Source organism: Hippoglossus hippoglossus, chromosome 24 (assembly GCF_009819705.1).
Source record: "Hippoglossus hippoglossus isolate fHipHip1 chromosome 24, fHipHip1.pri, whole genome shotgun sequence".
Taxonomy (NCBI): Eukaryota; Metazoa; Chordata; class Actinopteri; order Pleuronectiformes; family Pleuronectidae; genus Hippoglossus; species Hippoglossus hippoglossus.
Genome location: NC_047174.1, coordinates 20,036,906 through 20,050,304, shown reverse-complemented (window position 1 = coordinate 20,050,304; position 13,399 = coordinate 20,036,906). Strand labels below are relative to the sequence as shown.

The window sequence follows — 13,399 nt, the reverse complement described above, 5'->3', positions numbered from 1 at the left end:
AGCTGCCATCTTTCACTTAGTTTTGTTGGTGTTCATAGTGGTCTGTAAATGCTCGGTTGGTCTCCTCTGGTGAAAAATGGATCTTTTGCCTGGATGTTTTTTGGATCCTTATCTTTTTGTAATATTTAAACTAAAGAAAAACACAGTAGCTTGTCTGGAATTTATTCTTTTTTGGGGCTTATAGATAAAATGTTGGCCATAAATAAATGAAACACACATTGCTCAAATCAACACCCTGAGGGGATTTGCTGCAACAGTATTACTAACATCACCAAAGATGCGTGAATATTGTTATAAAAAACATCATGTTTCTTACTTTATAACAATTCTTCAGCTACTGTTATCATAGCATTTACCATCATCCTTTTGGTTTCATTGATCGATTTGATTATTGGTTGAAAGTCACCAATTGCTGTTCAGCACACAGTTGCTGAACATGTGGGGGCTTTTAACATGAGGTTACAGTTCTTCTAACTGTTGCTTAACCTTCAATTTCCATTACAATGGTCAAAAGTGAATTAGTTACATTCAGTGTCAGGAGTGCCGTGCAATATCAATTCCGAGGAGGATAAGAACATGTCATTTTGTGTAATTTTGTGTACTGTATGTGGGTGTTTCTTCTTTCTCTCTTCTTCTGTCATGTTTCTTGTCTGTACTCACAGTCATGAGCCTCAGTGGACTCGTCGGTGGCAACAGGCTCTCGTGGGGACAGGTCCACTTTCCTCATCCTGGTCACCATTAACTGGGCTTTGTCTGTGTTGCGTCTGACCACCTCTGGGTCCACATCCTGCTGAACACTGTACAGCTCCCAGTCGTGGATCATCTCTGCACGCACACGCAAAACACATTAGCATTCACGGACACAGTAATTACAGTATGCAACTTGCACCCAGTGTGTGCATTAGGTAGTCAAACGTGTGAGTCAGCCAGAATGTAGGTACCTTCGATGCGAATGTTGAGGTCAGTGAGGTTTGTACTGAGCTGGTCAGCCAGGGTTAGGGTCTCTAGCGTTTCATTTTCAAGCCTCTTCCCCAAAGTCATCACCACACTCTCCTGAAAAACAACACAACACATACTAATCAATGCCCGCTGGTAGCTTTAATCAGTGGCTAAATCAGTGGCTTTTAAAGACGGCACTATGACTCCTGGGTGTCTTGTAAAATCAGTTAGATATAACTCTACTTTATATATTGTAAAAAAAATCCACCTACTATAAACACAGAATTTGTTAATAGTCTGTATAAAGAATGGCCACGTAGGAACAGCTGCTGCACTGAAAAACATTGGCTCGAACTTCTAAAGTCTTCCAGGGACTTTTAAATGCTAAGTGCGCATGAAGTGAATGAATGACTTTGATTCTGACCGATTCTCCCAGCTGTTTGATTTCTAACACCACAGCGTCTGTGGCCTCCTCCAGCTCCCCAGTCTGCGCCTTCATTGCAGATGACTTGTTTCTCCAGCCTTGAAACTGAGCCTGGAAATCACCATATTACATATCATGATTATTAATGAGCTCAACGCAGCATAAACATTCAAAGCAAAAAGACAACACAAACCAATGCCATGCCACGTTTCCCTAATCTAGACAGCACCACCATATGTCTACTCACGTTATGGTTTTTTAAATTTACACACTTTGACTCCAACTCCATATTAAGAGAGTAGATGTTGAACATGTTATGATCTTGTAGAGTTAACACATGAGAAAACTGTGGTCTGACAAATCAGGTATGAGCAACATTGACATGTACTTCAGCAGAGAAACTATACTTGATGTTTTAGCTGTAGCTGCAACCTATTCTACTTCTAGTTATCTAGCAAGCTGTTCAAGTGCTTTTTGGTGCTGGGCAGGTAGCAGCTGCCTTCTGCTGATGAGAGTGAGAGAACCAAGACAGTAAATATGTTGGTCATAACATCAAAACAATGAGCTAAAAACAGCTAAAAGCAACTAAAAAGCGCTGTAGAGCATTAGAGCTGACACAAAGCACACACATCCATTGTTCGTATAAAAATACTGATTTGAGCAGCTTCAACTCTTCTATTTATACTTTGTACCTGCAATCGATGTGCTGTGTAGTTGTAGAATTTGAGCCTGTCGTTAGCAGCAGCTCCAGTGGAGATGTTCAACACTCCAACCTTCAGCTGATCCAGTGTCTTATTTGACTCACGTAAGTCCCCAATCAGATGCCAAATGCACTCATCACAATCTGAAACCCAAGAAGAAACGTGAGTTTGGGATGTTTCAAACAGCTTGAGGCGGAAAAGACAAACCAAGTTTTGTTTTGCTTATTATATATTCTATATCTCAGCTATGGTTGGGAACTCCACTTACTGATGTTGCACAGGTTTACTGTTGCAGCCTCTGACATGCACTCTCCCGTGTGCATATCACAGTGGCCGCTCTCACAGTCGCACTCTATGAAAAACAGATGCAGATGCATTTCATCATACAGTGTTGGACAGAAAGCTCTACACATTTCTTTAAATTCTCGACCAGCTGGAAATGGTTCAGTAGCGTCATCAAATATACTGTATATGAGACCGCAGATGGCATCTTGGCTTCAGTCCTGCACATCTGTCTCGTGGTCTCTCTTGTGAGGGTGTGTTTTAGCAGCTGTTTGTGTGAATACTGTAGATTTGGGCTCCGTGTTGAAGTCCTCCGCCTCTCCGGAGAGAGAGTCTACGGCCACAGGGTCACAGCTCTCAGCAGATGCTTCTCTGACATCATGTGTACTACTGTGGTAGTGGGTGTGGGAATGTGAACCCTTACTGTAGCTTTTTTTTTTTTCTTCCACTGGGAAAGTGATAACTGCACTGATTGTTTCGACAAGTGATCCGGGGGCGTTTTATTCGAAAGAGAAAAAGACATGCTGTATGACAGTCAGAAGACTTACTCTGGCAGCCGGAGGGGCTGTAGTCCCAGTGACCTGGGAGGCAGCGCTCGCAGTAACGCCCGCCGGCCCCCGGGCGGCACGGACAGCTGTGGGTGAGAGGATGGCAGGTGGAGCGAATGGAAGCTGGCCCACATTCACACCTCCGACAGCCCTGACAGCTGGAGAAACCTGAGTAGCCCTCCTAGATTACAAACAAAGGAAACGCTGTTAGATCCCAGCATCTGCCTGTTTAAGTTATGTTTGAATCACTTTGTCGTGTATCATTGAAAGGATCATTCTCATCTCTAACAGCTGGGTTTTATTTTGGCCACCATTTCAATCATGCACCCTAAAGTAATTACTGTGACCTCAGAGCACTGATATTACTGACGTTACTAAAGCTGGTTGGAAAGAAACACACAGACGGACTACTGGACTGGTTGTCAACACCCTACCTCTTTATTCAAATTATCTAGACCACCCAACTATGGAGCGGATCCTGTGTCAAATTTGTATCTGTCAGTCAATAAACCTGGTGCTGCTGGACATTACAAAGGACATGTTTGTGTAATCTTTTTACTTTCCACATTTCCACTTTTCTTCCAAACATTGCTTACACATAAGGTGACCTTTAGGGTACTTCCAGCTTCTGCTCTTCAAATGACAATTTAAAAAGCGTTCAGCTGTTATACTGCTCTCAATGCTCGCATGCAACACTGTCTTAAGTATAGACATAAGAATAATCCCACGCTCCTCCACCTTAACTGACATTTCAACTGCTTTCAAATTGTTTGAGTTGAGTTCCTTCTTTAGCTGACCGCTCACTTATTTTCATGTCATACCTCTTAAATAACAAATAAAGTACCATTTCAACTCTTTTCAGAACATGGTATGAGCTAAAGCGTCATATTAAAATTAGGTCTTCGTTTACTCCACCAATCAACAATTCACAGTAATGCAGAGCGTTCACTCCTGATGACAAATCAACTCCTTTCAGTTCGTTAAAGTTCAAGGAACTTAAAACTCTTTCACATCTTTAAGTGCTTCGACTTCAAAAGTGTCTCAACTGCACATTTCCAGCAGCACATTTTTTCAGATAATCCTTTTATAATAATTTTTCACATTTTTCCCCATCCAAATATATTTGGTTAACCTGAGGTGTTTCTTATCCCCTGTCTGTTTGTTGCCCTGTCGTACTACATTTTAGCCATTTCTGCATTTGCAAAATATTACCTTATATATTGCAATTTTGTCATTACCAACCATACTGTTATCATTTGTTTTGTATAATCAATACAATGAAAGTACCTGGGTTGTAATGAATCTCATCTACACTGTCTTCTAACCCTGCTTCATACAGGGTCCCTGAGAAGAGATACCAGTGGATCTGTGCAGAGTCCCACGGTTTCGCTCACCTCACACTGGTCACAGAGTCGACCCTTGACACCTGGTTTGCAGTGACACACTCCTGTCCTGTCGTCGCATGAGGAGGTGCCGCATTTATTGCACACGGACTCTGGGACAGACACGGGACACATGCAGTGATGAGAACATCAGAGGTCAAATTGTGTCACAAGCACAGTTATTTTTGGACTTCCTGGGCCTCAAAAGGGAAAACCCAGTCCTTGGATCCTGGATTGTGACCTTGTGTTATTTTTCCACTGAACACTATTAGACCACAAAGCCATTAAAATGTTAGGTGCTTGATATTTGATAGTTCTCAACTATTAAATAATTGACTATAGGAATAAAAACAGATCATTATACAGCAATTCAACATAATGATATATCATATGGTGGGACTTCATAACTTAATATCCAACACTGGCATGGAAGACTGCTGATCTGCTGTAATTGACCACGAACTAACAAACAAAATGACTTTTCCTGCTTTAATTTTACATCCTGGTGTGTGAGGGTCTCATAAAACATTAAGCAACAACAATATCTTCACTATAGCACACACACACACATAGAGTCATTAAAGTGTGGATCAAACATGTTGTAATGAGGGTTAAAGATGTTGGAGTTTGCCCATTGCCCCCACCTCTGCAGTTCTTGGCACTGATGGCGTCGCCGTAGAAACCTGGAGCGCACCTCTCACAGTTGGCCCCGGCGGTGTTTCCCCAGCAGTGTTGGCAGTGGCCTGTCATGTTGTGGCACTCATTGAAAATCAGGTTGGGGTCGGAATTCCCATTGCAGTCGCACCTCTTACAGGAATTGCCAATCTCCATGGGGTTGCCATAGTAACCTGGTGCACACCTGGATGGGAAGAAGTGTAGATGGCTGACAATATCATTGCCTGTTGCAATGAAACATTTAAGGAACTATCCCCCTTTCGGATGGTGTCTTTGATCTTCAGTGTGAAGAGTTTCTTTGTGGGGAGATTTTTAATTAACTTTGCTCCCTGTCTATTTTATTTTAGTTTTTTTTTAAGGAACACACGGACAAGGGACCATTTGTGCATTCAATTGCTTATTACAAGTCTAAGTATAGGAAGCAATAATGATGGCATGCGAAATGCAATAAGTGGCTGATTTTTCTTCAAGCCAGTAAAAATGCTGCATCTTGTGGAAGCAATGTATTTTGGTTATGTTTCCAGTGGAAGACCATTCACATTTATTCCACAATAAAGTAATGCGCATGACAATATATATATATATATATATATATATATTGTCATGCGCATTACTTTTGGCTCAAAGTGCTGCAAGCAAAGGAACGGGCAAACAAAAGGTCATCTTCTTGATGAATGAGTTCCTCTCTCGTCTCATTCAGCTCCCCTCCTTCAGCCGCTTGTTACACCTCACACAACCTGCTCACCCGAGTCAGTTCAAAGGCTGGGAGAGGGGATGCTGCAGGGGGCAATGGGCCATTTGACAGCTTCCAGGCTGTGTGTGTTGGTGTACTGAGATTGGTTAACCTACTCCCTTTTAGAGGGAGGTAGATTATTGTTTGTTTTATTCTGAGTACAATTAACAGTACCACTTTCTCATGAGGCCCACTTTATAAAGGTTTTGCAGGTAGTAAGTGACGGCTTCATAAAGTATTTAATAATGTTTTATCTACACTACCGTTCAAAAGTTTGGGGTCACCCAGACAATTTCGTGTTTTCCATGAAAACTCACACTTTTATTTATCAAATGAGTTGCAAAATGAAAGGTTAGAAATAATGATTATTATTTGAAATATTAATTTTGTTCTTCAAACTTTGCTTTCGTCAAAGAATGCTCCATTTGCAGCAATTACAGCATTGCAGACCTTTGGCTGTTAATTTGTTGAGGTAATCTGTAGAAATGTCACCCCACGCTTCCTGAAGCACCTCCCACAAGTTGGATTGGCTTGATGGGCACTTCTTGCGTACCATACGGTCAAGCTGCTCCCACAACAGCTCAATGGGGTTGAGATCTGGTGACTGCGCTGGCCACTCCATTACAGACAGCATACCAGCTGCCTGCTTCTTCCCTAAATAGTTCTTGCATAATTTGGAGGTGTGCTTTGGGTCATTGTCCTGTTGTAGGAGGAAATTGGCTCCAATCAAGCGCTGTCCACAGGGTATGGCATGGCGTTGCAAAATGGAGTGATAGCCTTCCTTATTTAAAATCCCTTTTACCTTGTACAAATCTCCCACTTTACCAGCACCAAAGCAGCCCCAGACCATCACATTACCTCCACCATGCTTGACAGATGGCGTCAGGCACTCTTCCAGCATCTTTTCACCTGTTCTGCGTCTCACAAATGTTCTTCTGTGTGATCCAAACACCTCAAACTTTGATTCGTCTGTCCATAACACTTTTTTCCAATCTTCCTCTGTCCAATGTCTGTGTTCTTTTGCCCATATCAATCTTTTCTTTTTATTGGCCAGTCTCAGATATGGCTTTTTCTTTGCCACTCTGCCTAGAAGGCCAGCATCCCGGAGTCGCCTCTTCACTGTAGACGTTGACACTGGCGTTTTGCGGGTACCATTTAAAGAAGCTGCCAGTTGAGGACCTGTGAGGCGTCTATTTCTCAAACTAGAGACTCTAATATACTTGTCTTCTTGCTGAGTTGTGCACCGGGGCCTCCCACTTCTCTTTCTACTCTGGTTAGAGCCCGTTTGTGCTGTTCTCTGAAGGGAGTAGTACACACCGTTGTAGGAAATTTTCAGTTTCTTCGCAATTTCTCGCATGGAATAGCCTTCATTTCTAAGAACAAGAATAGACTGGCAAGTTTCACATGAAAGTTCTCTTTTTCTGGCCATTTTGAGAGTATAATCGAACCCACAAATGTGATGCTCCAGATACTCAACTAGCTCAAAGGAAGGCCAGTTTTATAGCTTCTCTCACCAGCAAAACAGTTTTCAGCTGTGCTAACATAATTGCACAAGGGTTTTCAAGGGTTTTCTAATCATCCTTCTAAGGCGATTAGCAAACACAATGTACCATTAGAACACTGGAGTGATAGTTGCTGGAACCGGGCCTCTATACACCTATGTAGATATTTCATTACTCAACTAGTAATTAAAATTAAAAAACTAAAAATTGTTTTTTCTGTATATATTGTTGTTTTATGTCCAATTTGTTGTTTTTATGTCCAAAGGCACCAACCACACCAAGGCAATTTCCTGTATGTGTAAATATACTTGGCAATAAAAAGAATTCTGATTCTGATTCTGATTCTGATTAAAAACCAGACGTTTCCACCTAGAATAGTCATTTACCACATTAACAATGTATAGAGTGTATTTCTGATTAATTTAATGTTATCTTCATTGAAAAAAACAGTGCTTTTCTTTGAAAAATAAGGAAATTTCTAAGTGACCCCAAACTTTTGAACGGTAGTGTATATTTGTTAAACCCCATTTAAAAACAGTTTTGAGTTTAAAGGATGCGATGAAACCCTTTGGCTGGTGTACATGTACGTAAATGTAGTTGTATGTATGCTGGCAATGTATAAATATGGGTTTCATACTTACAATGCATCAAGTCTGCATGTTAATAAGTTGTTATGAAAGTTTGAGTTGTAACACTCAAACTCTAATTAATGCATTAAGTCATTAGAAAAAATTTGTAATCATAGTTCCTGTTCAAGGCAAGTTCTACTGTGACTTGCTGTATAACCTACAGTAAAACACCTTAGACATGAAAACTTCTCAATTGCTTGTTTGAACCCTTGTCAGCACTGACCTCTCACATAAATGTCCGGCGTAGCCCTCTTGGCACTTGCACCGCAGAATGCCACTTCCTCTGTCACAGCGCACTGCGAAGCTGTCCAAACACACAGGGGGAAGGCATTTCAGTGATTACACACTGCTTGCCAACATGTAGCACTGAATAACAAACAAGAACACACTGACTTACTTGTTGGAGGGGACTGAGAGGGGACAGGCGCAAGGTCGGCAGGTGTGTTGTCTATCCATGCTGGGCTTCAGCATGTGACCATCTTCACACATTTCACAGAAATCGCCTGTACTGTGGTCCCTGCAGTCCTGAAAGGGAAAGGGTAAACTAATGGTACCTTGCTTCTCACAGCGTTAGCAAAAGCTGGTCTCATGAAAATGAATGAAATAGTTGATCATTTTAAAGCATGATAATCGGCACAGAACACTTACTATACAAATGCCAGTGATGTCTTCACAGGAGTCAGCATGGCCTTTACAGTTACATGGTAAGCATATGTTTTGCTCACTGAGGAAAAATCCCTTGGCACAGTCCTGCAGGGGGGACAGAAATGTTGAATTTCATATTTCTAATTCATATTTTGTGTCAAAACGAGGGCAGATTGACCCACGAACTGACCAACATTAACATAAATACATCCCAATGGTCGGTGGCAAAAATACTACAATGGACAAAGATGTTTGTTTATGTATTCCAAACATACAGTATAGTGTCTGAAAAGGGTTTTCAGGTCCTGAGCCAGCCTGAGATGAAATAATCCTCTAACAACTTAGAACACAAGAAAAGGAAACAAGAACATCATGGGAGAAGCAATTATAGATGAATCCCTTTCTCTCAAGCAGATAGAGACGCAACATGAGACCAAGTATTTATGACTACTGAAAGTAGCCATGCTACCCGATACTGTATTTCCAGTACAAACTCGGTGAATCTCCTAAATATTTAACTCTTGGTTTTACAAATCTCACCTTAGTACATCAGTGTACATGTGCACCTTGCACAGGCCAACACGCCCAAATGTTCAGGGGCCAGAGCCAGAGACTGTCATAAACAAGTCTTCAGGAAATAGACATGCTCATCCGCAATAAAGTCCAGTTGCCAATGTGCACATGTACAACTCTTATAGATACCCTGACCCGGGTGACTGAGAACCTTCACAGATATGTCATCAGCAGGCTCAGTACTAATCACAGTATACAAACTTATACTTGGGTATTTCTGAATTTTTTGCTAATCCTTTTTTTATATATAGCTACTAACTGCATATAAGCTACTAGTAATTTTTGTATAATTTATTAATTACATTATTACTAATGTATCTTACTAAAAAACAAAGATATTTAATGTGTTTGAAAGCAGTTGTCAGTCCATTTTGAAAAGTAATGTAGTTGATAAGATCAGCAGTTTATGGTGTAATCTTGTTAGAAATACAATAAACATCAATGTAGATGTAATGAAATACTGACAATAGATAATCAATTAGTTGAAAGCATTGATTTGAGTGTTTCAGGCAAGAAGGTGTATTTCTTATAACTGCACAAAGTGAAGTCAGAGGAAACTCTTCTGAATTGTGCCGTTCCCTCTTTGCAGAATGACAATTTAAAACCTGCATCCTGTCTGATGTTTGTTCACCACAGTTTCTCAGGATGGTGTGATGTCAGCGTTCACAGCCGTGTACACCCCCCCCCCCCCCCCCCCGACACCACCCAACCACACACACACATACATACTCTCCCACCCACATTTTTTCAAACAGTTCTGAGGACACTCATTGAAATACTGCATTCTTGAACACTTCACCCTTTCTGTGACAATCAGATTTAAAACTTAAACATAACTTTAAGTCTCAGTCCTCAAACAGTCAAAGTTGTGTCAAAAAGCGATGTTTGGTCCTCATTACAAAGGTCTAAAATTCAAACAGGCCCTCAAAACGTGCACACACACACACACGCACACACACACACTCCCACATGCACACACTCTCCCCTTTGAGCATTGGAGGGAGCACCATTCAATGAGTCATACAAACATACAATAGCAGCAGTCTGTAAGATCTTCATCCTTTGACCTCCTTGTTCCACCCAGTCAACGGGACATTGATACTGGGAGCCAGAAGATGGAACATTCCCCAGTTATGCAGTACAGAAGGCCTACATGCGATTCATAATTCCCTTTGATTTATTCACAGACGGGCTGTGACCCTACAACATGCTGCTGTAGCCAGATAATGTGAAACATCCTGTGAACAGCAGCACGGAGTTTTCTTGCAGACCTATTTCCTGTGGTTTTCCCTGTCCCCACGTGCAAATACACTGAAAGAGGACATATTCATGAGTAGGCTCACCATTTAAACTGTCAATGTGGGAACCTTCCATGTCAACACATCCTGAAAATTCAACTAATGCTGCAAATGGGAGAAAGACGAAATGTTATCCCCAAATGGTAGTCCCAGCCATTAGGAGCAGTAAACCACACATTTATGGGAAAACCACAGAGATCCAGTGCTGTTTACCATTTGTAAAGCCACTTAAAGGAGTTTTGAAATGGCTCAGACCTAACTGTGTGACAGTTGCTGATGGTGAGAACAGCTGCGGTGTGTATACACAGGGGAGTGTAGGACGGGGAGTTAAGGGTTGGTGGGACCAGGAGCAGATGGTGTAGAAGAAGGATGTGGACCCTTTAGACTTCTCGAAATTGAGAGGAATGCATCTCAAGTATACAACCCGGCAGCTTGTGGAACAACACGTTTCTCCCCATGTTTCCATGATTTACATTTTAAGATAAAAGAAATCAATATCTTATATGTGCTTGTTCACGCTGTATTTTCTGTTAACATTTTATACATAATTTCTATTTTTATATTTAATTATGTTTATAATGCATGTTAAATTCCAAAATCACAAAAGAAATTCCAATAAATAAAATTTGTATTGCACAAAATCATAATATATAAAATCTAATGCTATGCTGCTTCACTCTGGATGTATAGATTAGGTTACCACTGCATGTTATACATAAGAAAAACAAATCTTACAAGACTATAATACTAATATGACCGCATTATAAGATATGTACCTTATGTTATATTTTAGGATAGTATACACTGTGTTTTTATGTGTCTGATTTTTTCATATTTTCATGACTAAGGCCATGGAAGTAAGTATATTATAAATTAGTATAGAGCTTTTCTTTGTAATTTTATTAAATAACTGAGGAAAATATTGATATTTACAAGATACTCATCTTTATCTTTATCCATCATTTTGCCTTTTAATTTACTGTACTACGTTATCCACCTATATCTTGTTAAATTGTAAATATTGGTGTCTATGTTATCTTTTAAAGGAATACCACTGTTTTTGCATCATGTGAAGCTCATTTTCCACATGTCCAGTGCTGTAAATCTGACACAAGGGATCAAGAAAAACCTTGAGAGAGAATTTACTGCTAAAGAGGTGTTCTCACCACTTAACCATTTCAATGACAAGCGTACACGACTTCCCACGCCGTCACCACAAGCTCACAATTCCATTTGATGACGGCATAAATGGAGCAACGCCTGCGAGCTAGTTCAGGCAGCCAACTCGAGCTGCGCTGCTCCAATCATGTGACAAACATCATGTGACAAACCTCACTCTCCACAATCATCTATAATACACACCCACCTTATTAGGTGGTCTATTTAAGCAGAGAGAAATTTCCCATTATCCCCTTTGCTCGCACTGCTGCTGCTGCAGTATTGCTACCAGTTGCTTCAGCCCCTCCACCACCCCAGCATCCACCTGTAGGCTCCGACGGGGGGGTACATTATTTGCTCATCACTCCCATCATACCTGTGTAATCATATGGGGGAGTGATTAAGTTGGAGTCTAGACACCAAACACTAAACCTTTTCTACTGCTGCAATAAATGTTTGAACGTGAGTTGTCTGACTGAAATGTCAATATTGCCAACTTACTCCCACGAAGAAAGAATATATATGCAATTCTCCAAATTTTGATCTATTATTTTCCAATTTTCCGATTTTTCAAAATGGCGGACATACCTCTTAACTCATGGAATTAAAATTGATGTCAGCATCCTTTTGCCAACCATGAGCACACTCAGTAATGTGAACTATTTCTGTGGCCCTTTCACTGTACCCACTATGGTGGAGAACAAAGATGACATTCAACATGTTATAAAGTCTCTCAGAGTTTTCATGTGATGCTGCCTCTTCCACTGATTCAGTCTCTGTTCTTCTCTCACTCTCTCAGTGTACAATATTTCCTGCCGTTAGACCTTTGGTCTCCTTCTCTGCGACACAGAGCTGAACAAAAAGAAGCTTAGATCGAGCTGATGTCTGATATCCAAAGGCAACACATTCTCTGGTTATGTAGCTTCAAAACTGTGCAGCCATACAGCTATTATGGAGTGTCTGGAGTTGGATCTCTAAAAGTTTGTTTTTTAAACTTCTTCTGTAATTTGTCCTGTACTTGTGTCCTGTACTGTATAAATCTGCCTCAACTCTTGACAGAGTTTTCCAAGAGTAGGAGAAGTAAGTGGATTAAGTGTTAATGCTTGAAGGTTGAGTCTCATTTCCGTTTAGTCTCCCAAAGCTGGCTGCTGTACTGACATTGAAGAAGGGTTCAGACACTGGATTTAGTCATGCTAACTCCTCCGACAGCCCTGAGTATGGGACAGATCCTGGGTCATGGGAATCTCATCCCATCTCAATAACTTCTCAGACAGTCTGGCTGCAGGGGTGAGGCCTGCTCTCAGGGGACCAGCCACACAAAAAGCTCAGATGTTAAGAAATAAACATGTGCTTCGATAAATAGTTCCACTGTTTTAGCACTGCCAAGCTTTGGGAATGTATCCCTCCACATTCTCTTTGACATTTTTGACCCACAGCCCTTTTCCAGAGAATATCTTTTTGTACAGATTACTCCAGAGAAAGGTTACTTTCAAGTTTGGGCTTTTCTGTGCAGTTCCATGGGCCAAGTAGATGAACATTAACTTCAAAAGCATCCACAGCAACCACATAATGACAGTCACAGCATTAAAGAAGATTTCAAGATGTCAGGCCACTTATAAACTACAACTTTATCCATTTATTTCCAGTGACAAGCAGCTTGCACATGTACAAATAATATGTTTTACAATGTTTGAACCCTGGGGGGGGTTGCAAGACACCAAGGGGGAGTTGCAAGATTATCTCCAGAAATCAAATAAAATATAAAAACCATTAGAAACTCTAGTCAATAACCTTTGTGCGCACACCCAATCACCCAAAATAAATTTAAATTATACTGGATTACAATTCTGGTTGATCAGGAGACCATCACATTCGTTTAACAGATACTTGTTCCAGAGTATTGTTTGGAA

At 40.8% G+C, this 13,399-nt stretch overlaps 1 protein-coding gene across 2 annotated transcripts in view; it reads right to left on the bottom strand.

The window, feature by feature from the left end:
• lama4 (laminin, alpha 4) overlaps positions 1–13,399 on the bottom strand; it is a 33,755-nt gene that overhangs the window by 18,905 nt on the left and 1,451 nt on the right. For both annotated transcript variants that reach the window (XM_034579955.1, XM_034579956.1), the window contains exons 2-12: positions 8,464–8,565; positions 8,213–8,340; positions 8,039–8,119; positions 4,921–5,135; positions 4,289–4,389; positions 2,895–3,075; positions 2,333–2,416; positions 2,056–2,207; positions 1,364–1,474; positions 942–1,053; positions 661–825 (exon numbers count right to left, since the gene is read on the bottom strand). In XM_034579955.1, the coding sequence (XP_034435846.1) occupies positions 661–825; positions 942–1,053; positions 1,364–1,474; positions 2,056–2,207; positions 2,333–2,416; positions 2,895–3,075; positions 4,289–4,389; positions 4,921–5,135; positions 8,039–8,119; positions 8,213–8,340; positions 8,464–8,565 (1,432 nt within the window). The remainder of the gene's footprint in view (positions 1–660; positions 826–941; positions 1,054–1,363; positions 1,475–2,055; positions 2,208–2,332; positions 2,417–2,894; positions 3,076–4,288; positions 4,390–4,920; positions 5,136–8,038; positions 8,120–8,212; positions 8,341–8,463; positions 8,566–13,399) is intronic.